The sequence below is a fragment of the Chaetodon auriga genome, chromosome 16, assembly GCF_051107435.1.
Source record: "Chaetodon auriga isolate fChaAug3 chromosome 16, fChaAug3.hap1, whole genome shotgun sequence".
NCBI classification, from domain to species: domain Eukaryota; kingdom Metazoa; phylum Chordata; class Actinopteri; order Chaetodontiformes; family Chaetodontidae; genus Chaetodon; species Chaetodon auriga.
Window position 1 is genome coordinate 1,601,265 of NC_135089.1, and position 20,510 is coordinate 1,621,774.

A 20,510-nucleotide genomic window follows, 5' to 3' on the forward strand; every position below is an offset into this window, starting at 1 on the left:
GATCGCTCTTCTGCCGCGTTTTTTGACGTAATGAGATGCTTCACTGCAGACAGACTTCAATATTTATTTACATGCAGATTTATGTAAGGGAGGAACATTGACCGTTAATCTGGAGGCTGATGTTAATTAGCAGAAATCTGTCATATCACGTTTTTGTTATTCACTTATTTTGGATTATCATCATTATTATTATTCGTGTCTGTTAGCTTCACTGTTGTGCTGATGCTTGTTCCTCTGTAACCACTGGAGGGCAGAAAGTCTAACACAGACTAATGCTAACTGTTCTTAGCATACTTGCTAGCTTGACTTCCTGTATGGAGGATAATGAGTTTAGCCACAGTCCGCTACGACTGAACCTACGACTGAACCTACGACTGAACCTTCTCTAGTCAGATTTAAAAACTCATCTGTTGGCTGCAGGTGTTTTCCTTCCTGTAACATTAAGCTCTTATTTGGTGTCAAACGTCTTATTTTTCTTCCTATCGTCCTAAGAAGCGTCCATGCATGCAGGTAGCCTAAGACTTCCGGTGAATACTTTCAAAATACAGTCACCAAACCTCAACTGTACAGTGGGAATACTACGTAATCTTAACGGTATTAATATTATCTATTTAAAAATCTGGACCGACATCTAATTAGTCGGAAACAACAAAGATGACGTTAGATAACATTTCTTTTGCATTGCTAGTTAAGATAACGGTAATTAAACTGAAGGTGAAGAATTAGCTCAAATACAAATATTTCAATAATATCTGTATTTTCCTCCTGACGAAGGAGGAGCTGAGCTCCAACTGTGGCCACGAGACATCGACACAATTTCTGTTTAACTTCAGGAGGGTATTCCAGGTAGGTCTGTCGCTGAACTCTGACTGACTCACTCTGAGGTGGGAAACTCTGCGTTTCCGGTTCCAGAACAGCCGACCTGATTTCGTTCAATCAACTCTGAGTATGTTCACCTTGAGTTGTGCGCGTGCACAACCACTATAAAAAGCCTTCATCAATGGAGCCGATACCGCGAGTCACCATTACAACTGACAAAAAAAGATGAAGTGATTTTCCCCTGATGGAGCTGGAGGTCTGACTGCAGGCCTGCAGGAGTCTGAGCGCATGTTTAACGTGTCAGCGCTGCAGAGAGAAACGGCACGAGACCGAGTCAACGCCTGAGTTTGAAGGTACGATTCCACCGACTTAACGTTCAACCGTACCTACGATCGGAGCACACAGGTATGAATAGAAACAGGAATAAAATCTGATTTTCATTTAGGTGCAATCCAACAGGGGAGAAACGAACTCTGAAGCAGATAAAAGTGAAAAATAAAAACATCATTCAGAAAGTTAAGACATGTTTTACTGAGCTATGATTGAACCTCACCTTGATTTGAATTTGATCTTTTTAATTGACTTATTAAACAATGTAAATATTAATGCAGTGGCTTCTTCATGAAGTAATTTAAAGCCCTGACAACATGTTGTTTTAACACGTCATTGATACAAAGTTTACACATTTTTATTTTATACGTATTGAAGTCATTTAAAATGTGACGATGTGTACATGAACACTCAATAAAATACTGATTTAAAAGAGATTAACATCTGAGTTCTGCTCAGCCAACAGAAAGCAGGCAGGCTCTGACAGGCGGAGGAGCTGGCCCTCAGCCAAGACCGTGACCGACGGTGAAGGCGTCCCCGGGGGAGGCTCACCTGAGCCTGTCACCCCCAGGACACGAGGGCCTACATCAGATGCAAGTATACTACATACTTGTACTACTATACTTGTGTCTTTTAAAAAAATAAAACTTATATGTAAAACTTCTTAGATATAAAACTATATAAAATAGGCTTAGGGTGAAATAAGTTAATGGTTGAACTATATTACTAATCCTAATAAATCATACCGTTTGATGAAAAGCGGCAGCGTTCGAACAGATATTAAACGACAGGAAATCTAATCTGGGTTTGAAGATTCTCGCGCGACGTAAAGCATTTCCAATCAGTTGGGCTTCGATATCAATCGGATTGGGAGTGAATGTCAATCGATGTCTGACAGCTTTCTTCACGTGGGAGGAGACAGGTAGAAACTCAGGGTGAACCTGTCAGCGAGCAGGTGATGTTCAGAGTCTGTTACCATGGTGACTGACTGACGGAATACTCAGAGTTTCCCTCATCTCAGGCTTAACGTTCTCTGAGTTTTCACATAACCTGCTCTCTGGAACCCCCCCAGGTCAGTCAGTGTGTTTTGAAGTGCTGGTATGTTATGTTTGCATTGTCCTGACGTCGGGTATTTTTTTTCTTTTTCTTTGCCAAATGTTGATTTTCTAAAGTTAGTATTCGGTGTTTTGGGTGATACTGTAAGTGAATATGCTCTTGAAAGTAAATCTTTTGAAACTGATTACTTTCTTAAAGTTAAAAAGAAATATTTACATATCAAAATAGATCTGAATTTCCCCGCAATGAAGTCTTATCTTCGTCACAGAGGTGTGTAGTTACACGCTCTGACCACTGGGTGGCGGTGAACTCATTGTTATGAACTCAGTACAATCAACAGGCTCAAGGCAGACAGAATGACAGCACGTCCAGTTTAGACACTCAACAAACTTTAGGATGAAGCTGTGATATTTCCTCTTGGTGTACATGTGATAAAACCTCATGCTTGTGAAAGAAACGGACCACGTGGTCTGTGATAGTACAAAATTGTTCTTTTAATAAAAAAACACTTTGACTCAACTTAAAAGTTCACAACGTCAAGCTGGTTTTACATAAACGGTTGAAGAAAAGTCTTGTTTTCTTGACATGGCTCCTCCCATCGTGTGCAAAATGCTGCTGGTCTCATGAATGAATAAAAGAAGAAGAAAACCTGCCGTGAGCTCCATCACAACACACAGCTCTGAACGTCCACACCAAACCACGTGTGTGCCAGCTGGACCCGTCACCATCACACTTGGACTCATGTAAAGCTTTTAAAGGCAGGGCGACAAACAAATCAGCTATTCCCATCAAACACGTTCCTGCACCGGAGCATCGACGCCAGTCCTCACGGCTGCACGCAGGCGGTTCAACACGGAGCAGAAGCCTGAAAAACGACGCGTCTGCACATCGTCTCACTGAAACTTGACGTCAGGTCAGATGTTCAGAGGAGCAGCCAGAGTCTGAACAGCCAATCAAAACATGATCAAAATCACAACACGGCCAAGTGCAAGATCCAAAGAGCAGGAGATTTTTGACGACGGTAAAAACATGACATTATAAAGGAAACTGTGCTGTTGGCACTAAAACTGACTCATACCGCAGAGTCTGTGGGTGGGTTAGCACGACTGCAGCAATCTAGTTTTCACAGGAGGCGAGAAACCTGCAGTAAATTCATCCACTTTGGTCTGTAAACTGAAAGTAAAAAAACCTCCTTCAGGTGTCCAAACACTCGAGTCCCAAAGCTGATTTATGACACATCATCTCAGAGTCTTATGACAGAACAGCAGGTGCAGCAACCAAAACAATCCCACCTGAGTTCAGGCTGATCAGTGGACCCATCTACTCGTTTTCATTCATTCTTATTTTGTCAATCAATCAATCAGACGATAAATTAAGCACAAACGGATCACCAGTTTCCAGAGGCCTGATGTGAGAGCACACAAGTTCAGCCTGTGAGTGTGGAGCTCAAAGAGGCGGAGCATGAAGCAGGTAACGGTCAGCGGAGGAAAGGTCGGTTTAAAAAGCACCAGGACATCGAGTTTAAATGACCAGCGAGTGTTTGTGAGGGATAAAGAGACGTAGCACCAGCAGTAGAAACTGCACTGGAAGTGTGTGTGTGTGTGTGTGTGTGTGTGTGTGTGTGTGTGTGAGAGGGCACACTAGTGTCCCAGGTGAATCCTCCTGATTCCTCTTTGTGTGTAAACAGAGACCAGACGAGCCCTCAAACCGGAGTCTGATCCAGGATCTGATCGCAGTGTGAGCGGGTTTGTGTTTGAAGAGAATAAATATGAGCCTGCACTGACGATCAGACCACCTGCTCAGTCCAGACCTCATCAGACCTGATCCTGAACAGAGACCACAGTCCGATCACCTGACACTTGACCTGTGACCCACGACAGTAACACCAACGTGTGTAAACAAAACCTTTGGTGGAGCAGAGAGCGGCTGGAAGCTCACCGATTGGTCCTTCACAGCGAGGAAGACAAAGGAAACGAGCCCAGTTTGTTCTGGACGACGAAGCACAGACTGAACGTGAGCGAGCGGCTCAGGATCAGAGTCTGCAGGGTCAAGACGTCGAGCTCAGACAGAAAAGAGACAAAGAGACGAGTCAAGCAGCCAAATATGATGTGTTTCTTCAAAACGTCTGCACAAAACAAGAAAACAGATTTCAAACTTCCCAAATCTGAGCCCCCCAGTGAGAAGAAAACTGGTGAGAAACTCCATTTTTCTTATTGTTGAGCCTGAAACACCTCCTCCCTCTGTGCTGTGGAGCTCCACTTTCATCCAAAAACCATTAAAAACACATCTCTGAGCCACTCACTGCAGCAGCACACGTGGATTCATCCCCCGCAGAAAATAGTCCCCAGTCAATGCACTTCCTGTTTCCTCCTGTTTGAGCAGCTGCTTCAGGAAAAGATGAATTCCTGTTTTTAAAGATGAACACCTTCAGTGGGAACCAATGGGCTTGGAGCTGAGAGCACAGACAGGAAGTCAGGAACACGTAAGCTTTTAGTCTTTTCAGGTTTCAGACAATAAGAAAAGCAGAGAACGACACCAGCTTTGTTCTCTCCATGACGTCAGTTAGTCATCCATCAACCTGCTGGCTGTGATGTGATGTGGGATCAGGTCACATGACAAATCAAACGATTCTTCACTTCAAACTCTCTTTTCATGAAGAAAACGCCTCTGAAGCGTCTCTTCCAGTAAACGTGTGATGAACAAACTCAGTGTTTCTGGTGTAACGTGCTCTTGAACGCAGCATCCCTGCAGTAACCCGTGTGTGTGTGTGTGTGTGTGTGTGTTGAGACCTGTCGCCTTTTCGTAGATTCTGGTCCGAGGCCTCGTCTTCCGGCCTCTCTGAGTCTCTCTGATGGACAGTCAGTCTGAAACCAAAGCAGCGCCGCAGACTTGCTGCTTGCTGCTCGACCTGTCAGTCACGGCTCCTCCGCCCGCCTCCTGCCGCTGGCCGCCGTTCTCCAGGTAGCCGTTGCCGGTCTCATCGCTACAAGGTTTATACTCCGACGGATCAGGATCCGGATCTGGATCCGGCTCAGGCTGGGACTCCACGGCCGTCTCCCAGTCCTCCTCTTCCTCGTCCTCCTCCTCCTCCCGGTCTCCGTCCCTCTGACGGGCCTGGCCCTGCATGAGGCGCAGTCGGGCCATGGCCCGGTCGATGGTCAGCGTGCTGACCAGGTTGAAGTCGTGCATGCTGATCAGGTGCAGCAGGAAGTTGCGGAACAGGTTGTGTTTGACGATGTGAGCGCCGTTGTGCTCGGCGAACAGCAGGCAGGCCTCGTTCATCTGGTTGTCCGCGATGAAGCTGGACGGACAGAATATGTGATGAATACAAGACGGTTTTTCAAAAGCATGAATCAGCTTCTACATGAGATATCACGTGTGTGTGTGTGTGTGTGTGAGTGTGTGAGAGAGAGACAGGACACATCACTGAGTGTGTGATCATCTCTGCTGCTGCTAACTCGGTGTGTCAGACACGTTTGATTTAGGGGTCGAAATCAAACGTGTCTGACACACGATGTTCCTGATTTTCCTTCTCTGTCAGAGACAACGTGTGCTGCGATTTGCTGATCAGTGCTGCTGTTTTTAATAAAGTTTAGTTTTTTGATCACCTGCAGATCGACTCGAGCAAACGGACGATGAAGACACTCAGTGACATGAAGACATTGGTCACTTTGACTCGTGTCAGTCTGTATTTACTTGGATGTGAAGTCCACAGCTGAGCAGTGAACTGCAGCCTTCCTTCATACACACCCGTGCTTCATGACGTGGAGGTTCCACAGCTTCATGATCTCCTTCTCGCCCTCGTTGACGTCGGTGAACTCCTCGATTTGCTGCAGTGAGAGCGGAGCAGACTTTAAACCGACCTCTGTCGTCACGCTGACGCACAGTCTAAGTGTCTGAAGTAAACTTAAGCAACAAGAAGGCAGAAACAGCTGCTGGAGTCATCAGCTGCATGAACACGCTCAGGACTGAAAGCTGAGATAACCCGATGACATCACTGTGACCTCGTCAGGGTTACTTTCATTTGACTCTTTTGACTAACCTTGGCCGTCTTCTCTTTGAGCCAGTCCGGGTCCCTCTCGTCCTCGCTGTCCACTTCCATTTCCTGAGGCCGCAGCGGCACGCAGCTGTCGCTGTGGAAGTAAAGGCGGTTGTGTCCGCTGATGTGAGTCCTCTGCTGCTCCCGGTCGCCGTCCTCCGACTCCAGAAACTCCGACAGACTGGCCTTCGTCCTCTTGGGTCTGGACAGAAAGAGGGACGACAAATACTCGTGTTTGAAGACCTGACGTGCAGAACGTCCTCAGGACTCGCTGACACTCTTAACGCTGAGCTAAGAACATGTCTGTCAGACATCAGCAGCACCTGCAGGTGAGGACGTGGGTGACGGCGGTCCTCTTGACGGGGCCGTTCCTGCTGAAGGCGAAGCCCGGCTGGCTGTGGATGTCCTGCGGGTTCCCTGCATACGAGCCATCATAACTGTCGTTGATGGAGACCTCGATCTTTGCTCCTTTAGGATGGGGCTGAAAAGGATCAGGAAGTCACATCAAACCGACAGAAACGACGTCTGAAAGATAAATACAGACGAACCCAGACTTCTAACACTGAACATAGTGTTTATAGTCGACAAAATCATAAGAAAATGTGTCTGTGGGGGCAAAGAAAGCACCAGTCAAGACAATTAAACATAATGAGTCAAAGAAAAGCCTTCAAACAACATTCTCCTCAGCTAAAGAATCACCTAAATGTAAAAAACGCCTCGATTTAAAGCCGTTTAATTTGAATAGATGCAGTTTTACACAGGAAACATCTTTTAAATCGCTTCTGTTTGTAGCTTCTGGTTCTGATGATGCATTAACCTGAAATCTGACTCTTTTAATCAGGATGTTTTTAAGTTCCAAGCGTCTCTGTGGACACACGGCGTGAGTCGTCTCACCACGTAGTTGAAGATGAAGCGGGAGTGAGACAGCTTGAGGTGTTTGAGCAGACTGTAGAGCTTCCTGCAGTTGAGGGTGCACCAGGGACAGTGGAGGTCGTCTCTGGCCTCCGTCTGCTGCCGCGTGTTGTTGTTGTACTGGAACTACAGACGGCCAGCGTGAGACAGACGGAAGTGAGACAGAACAAGCTAACAGATAGCTCGGGACGGCGTGCAGACGCAGCACGAGGTGAGACTCACCTGGTAGAAGATGCGTAGTTTCTGTCGGGGCTCAGCTGAGATTTGCTCTCTTCTGGTTTGCACGTCAGCGTTTACGGACTCTTTCACAGCTGCAGCACAGAGGAGAAACACGCCATCACTCAGTCTCACCTCGGCCTCAATAATCAAAGTCAGCTCTCATAACTCTTCGTGCTGCTCACCCAGAGCGTGTGGGGCTCTCAGGGTGCTGGGTCGGGGGTCCTGATTGGTCTCAGAGTTGCGGGTGGCCAGAGGTTTGGCCACAGGGGCGGTGGAGCGATCAGAGGAGTCGGTGGTCCAGCGCAAGGTGAACTGCAGGGTGGGACCCTGAGAGAAGCTCTCAAACGGAGGCAAACACTACAAAAGGAGCAGAAAGCTCATGATGAATAACTGGATGCTTATTTTTCATCCCAAAACTGTGCCGGAGCATCACGTCTGCTGTCCCACAGCCAAAAGACTTTTGTTTTATGACGTCACCACCCTCACCTGACAGCGGGCTGACAGAGGACACAGAGGGCGGAGGTGGATGAGACGACAGTGACGGAAAAAACACTACATCACAGCTCATCCAATCACATTAAAGCAGGTCTGTATGTGTTCATATATTCACATTACAGCAGTTTAATAACCTTTCCGTCCAGGATGGTCTCCCAGGTGGCCCTCTTCTTGCTGATGGGACACTCCTCCATCTCTTGCATAGACACCTCGTACTCTCCATCTAACAGCTGCAGACGTCTGCACACAACAACACGTCTCTCACTGGCTGATTGTGCGACACACAGATCGTAACAACACGTTTTCCCGCGACGGTTTGTGTGTCGGACTGTGAGCTTCACCTGTTTTTATCAAAGACGGTCATCTGAGCCACGAACGTGGTCTCTCCCTCCTCCCTGAGAGAGGAGCCCCTCCTCTTCCTGTTGACCATTTCCTCTGTAAAATCTGAAACAGACACATGTCGACATGAAGCCCGTGTGATTGCTGCTCATGTTGAAATAAAGTCGCGTGCGTTCTGAATCACCTCTGCTGTGGTGATTCTCGCCGTTGGCCAGGCCGTTGAGCTGCTTTCGGGGGCATCCGGGCCTCGATACTCTGAAGAGCAGCGAGTAAGACTTGACCATGTGAGAGTTGCTGGGCTCAAACTCGCTGCTGGGGACCAGCAGGGAGGGGACGCAGCCCGGCTTGGCCTGGACTCCAGCACCCGTTTCTGGGTTCAGAGGAACCTGCTTCTTCCCTGTGGGGACCTGCTTCACCGGACAGCTCACGTCCTGGACAGGACGAAAGACGTTTCAGACGTATTTGAATGCAGACAAGCAGAGGAAGCCTCTGTTTTAAAAGATCAGAGTCATCAAAAATGTTCACAGCAGCAGCGATGAGAAACCACATGATGAAGACACACACCTTCCTCTTCTTGTGACACACTTTGACCAGCAGCACCTCCAGAGACACAGAGTTCTGCTCGTTCTCGCTGTCCTGAGACGGCTTCCCTGAGGACACCACAACACCAACAGGACAAAAGACATCTGGCATCAGTGGGAGGACAACACGTACGTGAAAAAGCTGAAGGACGGCGGCTGAGAGGGACAAACTTACCAGCTTTATGAAAGAAGCCGGTGAAGGTGAGCTGCAGATTGGAAGCCAAGCTGTGGAAAAGAAACACCTTTGAATCCTAAACATGTTTGCATCAACGCCGTGAAGTGCTTTCATTCACATTCTTCTTATAAAAATAGAATAAATAAATAAAATGTGCTGCTGTTCAGTGAGGAAAGGACACCTTCAAGCTTCCTCCTCTGTGTTTACCTGTGAGTCTCCTGCTCGCCTCGCGTCTTTTCCACTTTGAACAACAGATTGTCGACCTTGGAGCTCTTCCTGTACATGCAGACAAACAGCAGAAGTTAGCAACACCGCCGCCGCCGTCCCCCCCCCCCCCGCCGTCCCCCCCCCCCCCCCCCCCCCCACACACACACACACACACTGACAGACAACACAGGCAGAAGAGCAGCTGGTTACACAGGGAAGGAGTTTCTATGCAGAGACGAATCAGCTTCTTTTCCTTTTCCTTTTACAGAAGACCACAGCTTGAACTGTTGTGAGGGAACCAGTTTCCTGACGCACACAGTATATTTATCGTGTGTGTGTGCAGTGTGTAGTGTACACACAGCACACACACAGTATATTTATCGTGTGTGTGCAGTGTGTAGTGTACAGTGTAGTGTGTGTAGTGTACACGCAGCCTCCAGCAGGCTGAGTCTGCTTCATTCTACATCAGCTCTTCACCACTTCATGCATTTCTGATGTTTTCTGCTGCTGAATATTTGTACGTTTGATGTTTAATCTCCATCAGCTGATAGTTTGAGATGTTTACGCGTCACATGGCGAGCATGAGCAGCGAGCCCTCTGGTGTGCTGAGCTGAAGCTAAATGGAACGCATCGCCTGGCTCGAATCAGCAGCGTGTCGCTGGACGTCTGGAGCTCACGCAGAGTTCGTCAGCTCACATAATTCATAGCTGTGTCGGACTTCAACCTGAGCAGAGGTCTAATGAGCCAAAGTAACTGGAAACACCTGTGAGGCCGTGCAGACTGCAGGACACCACCTTCACTCCGTCAGGCCGAGCTCAGCGCTGAAGCAAAGAGCTGCTGCTGCCTCCTGCAAGGAAGCTTACTCCCAAACATGAACGCCATTATTTTACTGCTGCTGGACATGATGCCGGCCGGGTGCCCTTTACTTTACCTGGCTTATAGTTACATACATAAAACATCATGCAGAGCTCAGATAGCTCAGATCCAGCACAGGTAGAGGGTCAGCTCAAAACACCAGAGAAGACTGTGTACCAATAAGTAAAGAACACGAGCAGCTTTCAGTCCTTAATGAAATCCATCTGCTGCCTTTCACTCGCTTTACTTCATGTTTTCCAGTTAGTCATACTTTGTGAACCCCGTGTGGAGCTTTTTCATCTCAAATCACAAGCAGCGTTTCATGTGACCGAAGCTCGAGCGCAGCAGAAAGTGAAACCGAGAGCAGACGAGTCACCTGGTTCACTGAGTCTGCTTCAAATCAGGAATAACACACAAACCAACGGCCGCAGACCGAGTCCAAAGCAAAGAACAAAGATTAGTGCACGTCAAAGAGGACGAGCAGCAGTCAGAGGAGGGAAAGTCCACGTCAGGACTGTGAGAAAAGACTAAACACATCAAGTGTTCTTTTAAAGAAAAACTCTGAATATTCTGAATGTCTTTCACTGGACGTGTTGATCTGATCTTTCAAATATTACATGAACACTGTCCAAACACGTCGACACACTACTCCGTTTCTCTCTTTCTTTTGCACGTTAACATGTTTCTGTTAAACACCTTTACTTTTCTGTCAATTCTTACACATTTCTGAAGAAGTCATTACACAAACAGTGATAGAAAAACTGCCACAGATGTTAATTAACAGTCAGTTGTTGCACCTACATGGTGTTAACTGAACAGTAGCTGATAAAAACCTGTCATTGATGCCATTTTTGACACAATTACGCAGCCTGAGCTTTTTAACGTGGAATAAAATGCATAACCTTTGACACTAACGTCCACGTGGGAGCACCCTGCTCTGCCTATCTGACACGGCTTCAGCGCACTGAACCACAAGCAGCCACATGTGTACCGTCTGCAGCGTCTGTATGCAAAGCAGCCCAACTGAAAACGTCCCTCTTTCTCAGCTTTAACTGATCCAGTCAACCCCCGCCTACAGCGGCAGACATGTTGTTAGCTTTCTCTGCAGATAACACTTGACCTGCTTTGTCAGAGACAAGCTATTGAACACCAGGTTTCAACAAAGCAGACACAAGGAGTAAGACGCAGACAGACACCAGATGCGCTAAATCTGAAAGGTTTCTCTGAGGGAGGATCTGATTTCCTGCATCACAGCAGCCTGTGAATGCATCTTCTTTACCTTTTGACGTTATTCCTTGAGTTTCTGTGGGACATGTAGGTGAGTGTCCTGTGCAAGAATATAGGCTGGAAGGTGAAAGACATAAGAAACATGTCAGAACTACACTTCAGCGAGGCAGCAGGTAGAAAAACGTCTCCTCTGATGTCAGGTGGTCAAGTTAATCATGTGACTATTTTCAAGGAAAAGCAACACTCACAGCGATCAGGTTCCTGGTGCGGAGGAACCTGTAGATTTGGGTTGGCTCTGCAAATAAATGCATTTACATCATCAGCACTTTATCTATTACTCATTAACGAGTGTTAATGTGTTAATCAAGTCCTTCATTAAGAAAAATCCCAAATATCTTCTGCTTAAACAGGATCTGCCTGATGTTTCTGTCTTTGACTGAAGGCATCAAGGGGCTTTGCTTTAACCTCATGTCATACACTACATAAAGTGTCACTAATAAACAATCATTTGTTGCAGCATTGAGACTATTAACACGTAACTAAACTGATATAGAAATCATCGATTATTGGCCTGTCTGTGTTCAGTTACCTTTTCATTTTATCCTGTAAGTTCACCTTGAATTAAAGATGCAAACAACAAGTTACATGACAAAAATATGCAAATGAAGTCTAACAGCTGTGAAACACGTGTAACGTTCATTAACTGAAAATGAACTGTGGCTAAAATCAAAGTGTTCAGTGTTCAATCATCGTCCATGACAGTAAGTCTGGAGTGAGTCAGATGTACCACCGCTCACACGGCCCCCGCAAAGCCTCCTCTGACTTTTAATTAAACTCCAGCACTGATATATATTAACATGCAACTTGGTGACAACAGCAACTCACTTTCGAAGGCCTGCAGGAACAACTCGTGGTCGGCTTGGATGAGTTGCAGGTTGGGCTTCTTGGCTGCAGCCATGGCAGAGGAGGAAGACTGGTATGACCCGTTGGCTTTTCCTCCAGAACCGAAACCCACGGGGTGGCTTCCACCTGAAGAGCTCTGCTTCTGTGGAGCCATTGCCAAAAAATGGCCACGGAAACTGTCCCACCACCAGATGTGAGGTGGTGTAAGAAAAAAAAAAGAAAGAAACTCAGGTCCTCTTCCTTTGTCAAAACAAAAGAGCAGCGTTTGCAGAAAACCGGCCGGTTAGGAGAAACACTGTGGTCCGTCCATGATTAAAGGCAGAGTATGGAAGTTTCGGTCTTTTATATTTAACACCGGTGAAGCCAGGATCTAATGCTTTCGTTTAGGAGCCGGTTTAACAGTTACAGAGGTCGGCGAAGAGCCTTGAAATGCGCGAAACAAGATATCAGCCTCCGGCAAGCTGACGCGGCTTGCTAGCTAACTGGCTAACTTCCTTAGCCAGCTAGCGATAACCCCGGGCTAATTCGCTAGCATTGTCCAGCACTCAGTCTTCAATAATTAAGATCTCGGAAGCTGCTGCAAAACGACAACTTGTTAAACACAGAGATGACACACGTTTTCAGAGGTTTCCATGCCAAAATTTCACCAAAATTCGCATTATATACCGCCTTGCACCGGTCGGCAAGTCGGGTTAGCGGCACTGGAAAGCCACAAAAAATAACAACACAATTATCCGGTCAGTATTTTCTAAATAAATTCCAATTAAACTACACAATTGTTAAACATGTGTTTCACTTAATTTTTGTGCAATGCGAATGCTAATATAGAAATCAGAAATACATCTTAATGGAAACACATATTATATCAAACCCAAGCTAGCTGAAAGCAGCGTTCTGACCAATCGCATGCTTTTATTTTGAAGACAAAAGTCATACGAATATCGTCTACTTTGGCCTAATTTTATCGACTTGACAAAAATGTAGGTTGAAGGTTCCACCTCGGCTCCACTGTGAGTTGGGTTGAAAGATCCCGCCTTCCAATAGGTCTACCCAATCATCGTGCTTGTTTGTGAAACCCTGTGCTCTCATTGGTGGAAATATAGACTGGTCTCACTGTACGAATTGGAAGCAGGAGGCGCAGACAGGAACATTTGCCGCGTGCAGTTTAGCAAACCAGGTCTAAATAAGGACAGACATTAAACGTTATTAAAATTAAATTAATATACCTCGAGTTAAGTCCCTGATTACAATATTGTTTAGGGAAAAAGTTTTAAATAAGAGCCAGATAAATTGTGTATATTATGATTTTCTTTGGATTTTTTTTCCCCTGACAACACATCATCACCTTTAATATCAGTGAAAATACAGCCTGTTAAAATCAAAGTGCATATAGCCACTGGTTAATTGATTGATTAGTTTATAGTCTTGAAAATGCAGAAGCATCAGAGCAGTGTAGAAGACTTCATCACACGATAAAAACTCAAACTGTTGGAAGCACAAACGACCACAAGAGTTAGTGAACGACTACATTATTTCAGATTGAGATGCTGATGTTTGCTCATAGATTTATTTCAAAAAGCTCTGAACATGGAAAATGATCCTAACATTTGACTGCTGCTGTAAATAAAATGACTTCAGCAGTAAAATACTGTCTGTGATCACAAAGAATGTTCTTTTCATAATAATTAAAACACAAGCATGACAAAGCAGAGCTGGGACTTAAATTATGATTTATTATTCCAACATATTCCCTTTAGCAGTAGCCACGGCGGTGGTTTATCAGTGACGTACAGTAAGCAGGTACAGTAGTGACAGTGATTCAATCATTGGACCTTTTTCTTTCAAACACCTGGACAACAGACTGGAAACGGTTATAAAAATGTAAACTTAGACAAATTCAACACAAACACACACAGCCTTCCTTTCCAGAACACATTAGAGTACATTAAGTAAATAAAGTAACCTCCATCCTACATCCCCAGTCCCTTCTCCTCAGCATGAAAAGATGAAGAAACCACACTCCGGATGAATTCATCTCCCAGTGTTTAAACTTCCTACCAGTGTTTTCTTATCCTGTTATTCCAGGTCGATCACTTATGTGTGGTTTTTAAAATCTCTGCTCTGATTAGAATATTTACTGTAACAGTGCAACAAGATCACTTCCAGCCCTTAAACTGACTCTGCCAGTTAGAACCCAGTCTGATGTGCTGGATTCAGCCCAGTTTACTGATCACAGCCAAACATTCCCATCAAAGCTCTGCTGCAACAACGTGACCCGACACCAACTTTAAAGGGTGGAACACAGCATGTCCCCTGCATCCCATTAAAACCCATCAGAGATGACACCCTATTTACCACCGAAAGGTTTAGTGAAGTCATTGGTGGGAAACGGTCCCCTCAAAAGAAAGCAACAAATTATTAAAACATCTGTCATTGTTAAGAATTTTCTAAGCCTGCTGCCTCAAGATCACAGCTTATTGATCTTGTTAGTTAACTTTAATGCTGTTCAGATGACTTAAAAATATCAATATCTGCTGATAACGGGCTTATTTACAGTCACTCAGACGAACCACAGTGAGTTTCTCAGGCATCTGTGAAGACAACAGAGCAGAAGTTACAGAGAAGACAACACCACGGCACCGTTTGTTTCCTCATGACAGAGATAAGAAAGTCACAATGACGATAAAGTTTGTGTCAGGATGATGAGACGATCACGTCAGTAAATGAATGAGCACTGCGACGAACAGATCTAAAACGGTGAACGTGTAAACACAGCTGATCTCGAGGTAATTATGTTCTGATCATAACGGGTTAAAAATGGCTTCCACAGTCAGACTTAACTTCTGTAACAAATCCAGGTTTAAATTCTAAAGCGTCTGGCGTTTCAGAGAAAGTTGTCGTACCTCTTCATGCACCGGGACGATGCTTCAGTCACTGGATATCATTGTTTTCTTGACGGTCAGGTCCTTCGAGCTTGGCAGAAAAAGTCAAAGTGCAAAGTTGCCTTGAGAAGCTGTTATGATTTAGTATTTCTCAGGCCAGTTTAGCATCTAAAGCACAGAGACAGACAGACGGACCGATAAGACAGACAACCTGAAGGCTTTTCAAAGACCCCATGTTGGTGGAGTCCTTGTGGAGCTTGGCTGCTCGGCTTAGTTGCCCTTCAGTGCTCCTGAGCTCATCTGGGACATTCTGATCGTTACTAAATAAGCCTGATTTTTAAGTGTGAGCAGCCACATGATCCCAATCGTCTCTCTGACTAACATTCAGGATGGACACTACCCTGGTAACATGAGTCAAAACAACATGGAGTGGGGTCTTGGTTATGGTCCACGGGGGTTTCAGTGTTTTCTCCATAGGATATAGGTCATGAGCAGGATGAGGCCTGCCGACAGGGCCGCGATCACAAACTGGTGGATGGACAGGACGTTTTCCAGCGTGTGGATCCTCTCCTCCATGGCGCTGGTGTGGAAGTAGTCATAGATGCCAGCTCCGATGCTCCACAGCGCCCACACAGCGTCCACCACCAGCGGCATGGTGAAGCAGACCGAGAGGCTCAGATCAGCGGATCAGAGAGCCTCCGTCAAAAACTGGAACAAGAGCACAAGACACACCGAGATTTCAACAAAGCGCAGAGCAAAGCTTGATTTACACCTTCAGAAACACTGAAAGAATCATGTGGTTCTACTTCCATATCCGTTAGTTACTGTAATGCTTTGTTTACCTGCTTTATGTAACAGTGGGCTGATTGGAAAATGATTTTTTATATGTATATTTGTCACATTTCCAAAACAATAGGACAAAACTCCTTCAAAACCTCATGTTGTCCCTTTATAAGTGTGACTTTTCCTGGAAGGATTAATTTGAAGAACATAACATTTGTGAAACAATGACAGGATATCAATAGGCCTACAAAATGATCACTTTTGAATTATATGTATAATAGAAGCTTCAGCAATTGGGACACATTGAAGAAGTTTATTTCTTGGTCCAAAAGAGCAAACCTGAGCCTCCATCAGAGGCAATTAATATCGAAATCTATCAATACAAGGCCTGAGATAAAATTTCAACTTTACATACTGATATCATTTGACATGCCGAATTGAAGAAAGGCTCTCAGTGATGTGAGAAAAGTCTTAATTCACGCTTTGTCTAATATGTAAACGTGTCTGACAGCCAGATTTTATTAACCTTACATGCTTATCAATGCCATTTCGCATGCGTAACAAGGTTTGCTACAATGCTCTTGAATATTTAAAACTAACATACAGTAGCAGCAATAATGTACCGGCACACTTGCAACAGCAGCACTAGCACGGAAAAATAACGTATCTCACACAGACACAGACAAACTTAGATAACGTGAGACAAGAGATCCTCTGCTAGCGAGCTAACGCTTTAGCTAACACACAGGCTTGTTTCTTCCTGCCACGCCAGCACTGTATTACTTACAGCATGAGCTACTTCTGACTTCAGTAAGTACCACTGAATCTCCGCACCATCTGTGCACAGTTTCACAGTTTCACATCATCGTACGACACCTGGAGCTAACGTTAGCATGTTTCAGAGAAACGTTGAATCCCCATCTTCCGAGAACCACTTCACTTACTTCCGGGTGTGTTCCGTCGACTGTATGGCGACATTGGTACGCCAAACTTCGTTTCGACTTTTAACCCCTTTTTTGATTTCAACACCCACAACTAATATGGTTGATAAAACATGACCCAGGACACCTTATCATCACCAAGGCTACCTTCTGGGACATTCGGCTGCACAGAAGAATTCTGTCAAGGTGCGCGTCAGCTAACGTTACACGGTGCACGTTGATTCTGCAAGTAAAATCAAAACGTTATTAATGCAAACAAAAGTTTACTGAATCGTTCTTATGGTTGTATTGAATTTTGCAGAATTTATGGGGCTTTCGAATGACAGGGAAACTCGTGAATGATTAACGTTAGTCCATGTGCTACTGAATCAAAATAGCACATATTTTGAATGGAGTCTGGAGCTCAAATTCCCTCATACAGGCGACCCTATCGAAATGATCGCAGGAGCCCGGCACATGACATCCATGAGCGATACCATAGCGTACATTAAATCATCAAAGTGCTCCCCGTTTACATTGCCAGGCGCGGTGGCCAAGTGGTAAGGCGTCGGTCTCGTAAACCGAAGATCGCGGGTTCGAACCCCGTCCGTGCCTGTCAATTGTGATGTGGATTTCATGTACTTTTTCGTGCATGTCCTGATCGACAGCATTGTCGCGTGAACAATGACAGATGATAAGATGGTTAAAACAACAGATATGTTCAAGGTTTTCATTGGCTGCTCAGGTTTTGTGTACTGTACACTGTTGTTTGGTGTCGTTCCATGAGATGTAATTATAAAAGCAATTAATACACGGTGTCGCAAAATCTGTACTGATTGCAGTTCAAATATCCGTTATTTTGAAGTATAATTAATTAAGCTAATTGTTCTTAACATTATAATTTTAATATTGTTTTTAGAGATAGTTGCACTCTAGTAAATTGTGAATATTTTTTCCCCCTCCTTGGTGGTCTCTTTGTGTGCGTTAGGTGAGCACTGATGCAGTCGTCATGTGAAATATTGTGTGAAAATATTATGTGAAATATTCCACCACAACAACAGGCTTTGCTGTCATAAGTTTTTATTCAACTGATAACAGACTTAGAAATGAGTTGACACACGTGAGCATCACAACTCCTGATGAAGAACGTCCACCTCCCCGTTGATTTTAAGCTGTGTGGTTTCCCAGTCGAAAATGTTTCCTCTTGGCACTCTCTTCCCAGAGGACATGTCCTGGATCATGATGTCCGAGAGGACGTAGTCCCACAGATTCACATCACCGATCTCTCCAATAAAACTCTGCTTGGCGTCAAAATCACCCAGGTAAACATCCGGGTCTTGTCCGAGGATGACCTTTCCTCCGGGGCGGACGGTGTGATTCTTCTTGTAAATCTTGGTCAGGCTTTTCCTCCCATCCATAAAGAGGGCGGCCGCACCTGATCTGGAATCCCAGGTGACACACAGGTGGGTCTGCAGGGCGCCGAGCTCAGGGACTCGGAAGTAAACGCCTTCTCCACTCAGGTAGAAGGCCAACCTAAAGACACACGTTCAAAATGAGTCCTTCAAACTGCCTCAGAGGGTCCAACAATGCAAAAATACAGGTGCAGGTGAAAAGATAAAGGAAATGTGGCGTCTGGTGGCAGTACACTGTTTGTAGTAGTAATATTGGTAGCAGAGGTAGTCTGTTGTTCATAGCAGTAGTATCAACACTTGTAGTAGCAGTGTTGTTTGTTTTGGCTGTAGAAGCAGAAGAAGAAGGAGGCTCATTAGTAGAAGTAGAATTGTACTAGTATTAGTAGAATATAAGATATTGTTATTAGTGGTTGTAGTATATGTATTGCTGGTACTCGTAGCCAGTTGTTGGTAATAGCAATAATAGTAGTAGTATTGTTAGTAGTTGCAGTCTATTGTTCGTAGTAGCAGTGGTCATAGCAGTATTAGTAGTCACAGAATACTGTAGTTATTAGTAGTAGTATTTCTCGTTGAGTTTGTTTTCAGTAGCGTCGCCCCGCCGGCGGCCCTCGGAGCGTCTACCTGCCATCCAGCTCACGCCACACGTTCAGCTCGTCGTAGTCTCCGGTCCGGTACGCGAACAGGATGACCTCACGCTCGCCGCTCAGCTCTGTGGCCACTCGCATGCACAGCGTGAAAGCTCTGAGGTTCAGAGGCTTCTGAGGGATCATCTCCACATAACTGTTACTGGTCTCAGACGGGAACACCAAGGTCTTAAAGGCAAAACACCCTGAGGGACAGGACACAGGTGGTGTGGAGGAAATAAGCCGCAGAGAGCAGGATATCATTATATATTAGGATATATTAGAATACAGCTATTTCTCAAATGTCTCTTAACTTAAAAGTATTCAGTCAGTCGATAGCAAAAAATGTCCAAGTATTCGATTTATACTTTTGCACATGCACGCAAAGACACAAAGCAAAGGTTTATAGTTACCGGCCACTGCCGCGAAGATGGCGAGGACAGAAAGGACGGCGGACAGTCTCATTTTGTCTCAGCAAACCTGCAGAAAACAACACAGTGTTATATGAGAAGTTAAACAAAGACGTAGAAGTGCAGTGAAGCTGTGTTCATACTGTGCCACTGCAGAGGTCCTGCTGCAGACAGACAGCCTCAGCTGGACGTTTTTATGCTGTGAATCTCCAAACTCCTCCTCTTTGAAACACATTGATGCGCAAAAAACAGCATCTGTCAGCCTTTACTCATCCTTATGTAATGACTGTTTAGACAAGATTGGATCATATCGACGTCCAGTGGGTTGACAAACTGACCAAATGCAAACACAAAAAGTGTGTAAAGTCCAGGTACAGTGAACGGGACCTCTTCTTCAGCTCACGGCCTCTTAAATCCACGATTCCACGTTAGGTGATGAAGGAGATCGTGCCTTTGCAGATAAAACTGAAGACATACATGTTGCTTTTAGTGGTTTTAGAAGTCCAGTGTTTTAGTATTAAAAGTTTTATTTTGTATTAGTTGATTTCAGAAACTTGACTTGACACGTCGCAGCAACATGGAGCTGAATCATGCTGAGGACAGCAAACCTCTAAGGGGAGAAAAGGAGGACGCTGGTTAATATACAGCCTTTCAAAAGACTGAAAGCAAATAGTCTGTCTGGTAAATTATCAGATTGAAAACTGAAAACAGAGTTTGACTTCTTCTGTACCTTCAAGCAGCCAATTCAGTCCTTCTGCATGTTTGCATCCACCTTTACCTCAAAGATGTCAATGAAAGGACATCAGTGCTACTGAATGCAGCTTCCACACACACAACTCTCCTGTTGGAGAAAGTCTTTTAAAAGTCCACAAGATGGCGGTAAAACAACATATATTCAATATTTTATAAGCTACTAAATTCATCAGGGCATACTGTACACTGTTATTTAGTATAAAATGTCTTGACATCTGAGTTTCCTTTAGATGTAAAGATAAACTCAATTAGCCCACAATGTTTTACTGGCACTTATTCTATAATTCTTTAATTTAATGCACACTTTTTCAGGTAGAAAAATATGATTGTACTTCAAATATAGGTTATTTTGAAGTGTAATTAAGCTAATTGTTCCAAGCATTATTACTTTAATATTACTTTTAGAGATGGTTGCGATAGAGTAAATTGTGCATGATTGTATTTGCTTTCCTTAAAACTTAAAATATGACGTTTTTGTTTTGCTTTTCGAATGCAGAACTAACGCCAAACAGCTCTGTGTGCTCCCCCTGCTGGTCATATCTGTAACTACAGTAATAAGTGCTCGGGCGG

At 44.8% G+C, this 20,510-nt stretch overlaps 2 protein-coding genes, 1 long non-coding RNA gene and 1 other non-coding gene across 4 annotated transcripts; 1 reads left to right on the plus strand and 3 right to left on the minus strand.

Moving 5' to 3' along the window:
* Positions 1–2,682: 2,682 nt before the first annotated feature.
* Positions 2,683–12,885, minus strand: LOC143334650 (polycomb protein suz12-B-like). The gene is made up of 16 exons (XM_076753531.1): positions 12,140–12,885; positions 11,503–11,549; positions 11,307–11,371; positions 9,173–9,241; positions 8,966–9,015; positions 8,774–8,859; positions 8,394–8,640; positions 8,212–8,314; positions 8,005–8,110; positions 7,558–7,732; positions 7,379–7,467; positions 7,139–7,282; positions 6,568–6,725; positions 6,248–6,446; positions 5,956–6,035; positions 2,683–5,506 (listed from the first exon to the last, which is right to left on the minus strand). The coding sequence occupies exons 1-16, from the start codon at positions 12,309–12,311 to the stop codon at positions 5,065–5,067; spliced, it is 2,232 nt and encodes a 743-aa protein (XP_076609646.1). The 5' UTR covers positions 12,312–12,885; the 3' UTR covers positions 2,683–5,064.
* Positions 12,886–13,870: 985 nt separating this feature from the next.
* Positions 13,871–16,767, minus strand: LOC143333455 (uncharacterized). Its single transcript, XR_013078279.1, has 2 exons — positions 16,610–16,767; positions 13,871–15,747 (listed from the first exon to the last, which is right to left on the minus strand). It is a non-coding gene; the product is annotated as an uncharacterized LOC143333455 (long non-coding RNA).
* A 518-nt stretch (positions 16,768–17,285) lies between these two features.
* On the plus strand, positions 17,286–17,357 carry trnat-cgu (transfer RNA threonine (anticodon CGU)). Its single transcript has one exon. It is a non-coding gene; the product is annotated as a tRNA-Thr (tRNA).
* A 442-nt stretch (positions 17,358–17,799) lies between these two features.
* Positions 17,800–19,360, minus strand: LOC143334253 (C-reactive protein-like). Its single transcript, XM_076752946.1, has 3 exons — positions 19,191–19,360; positions 18,776–18,983; positions 17,800–18,275 (listed from the first exon to the last, which is right to left on the minus strand). Exons 1-3 carry the CDS (start codon positions 19,240–19,242, stop codon positions 17,870–17,872), a joined length of 666 nt encoding a protein of 221 aa, XP_076609061.1. The 5' UTR covers positions 19,243–19,360; the 3' UTR covers positions 17,800–17,869.
* Between the last annotated feature and the right edge of the window lie 1,150 nt (positions 19,361–20,510).

What these genes read in the sequence shown, in the direction of transcription:
- LOC143334650 (XM_076753531.1), bottom strand. Translation starts at nt 12,311, where the DNA reads ATGGCTCCACAGAAGCAGAGCTCTTCAGGTGGAAGCCACCCCGTGGGT. An exon ending in CGGCTTCTTTCATAAAGCTG is followed by an intron (nt 8,860 to 8,965) that starts GTAAGTTTGTCC and finishes TGGTGTCCTCAG; the next exon opens with GGAAGCCGTCTCAGGACAGC. An exon ending in TCAAAGAGAAGACGGCCAAG is followed by an intron (nt 6,036 to 6,247) that starts GTTAGTCAAAAG and finishes CTCTCACTGCAG; the next exon opens with CAAATCGAGGAGTTCACCGA.
- LOC143334253 (XM_076752946.1), bottom strand. Translation starts at nt 19,242, where the DNA reads ATGAGACTGTCCGCCGTCCTTTCTGTCCTCGCCATCTTCGCGGCAGTG. An exon ending in CATCTTCGCGGCAGTGGCCG is followed by an intron (nt 18,984 to 19,190) that starts GTAACTATAAAC and finishes CCTGTCCCTCAG; the next exon opens with GGTGTTTTGCCTTTAAGACC. An exon ending in TGGCGTGAGCTGGATGGCAG is followed by an intron (nt 18,276 to 18,775) that starts GTAGACGCTCCG and finishes GTGTGTCTTTAG; the next exon opens with GTTGGCCTTCTACCTGAGTG.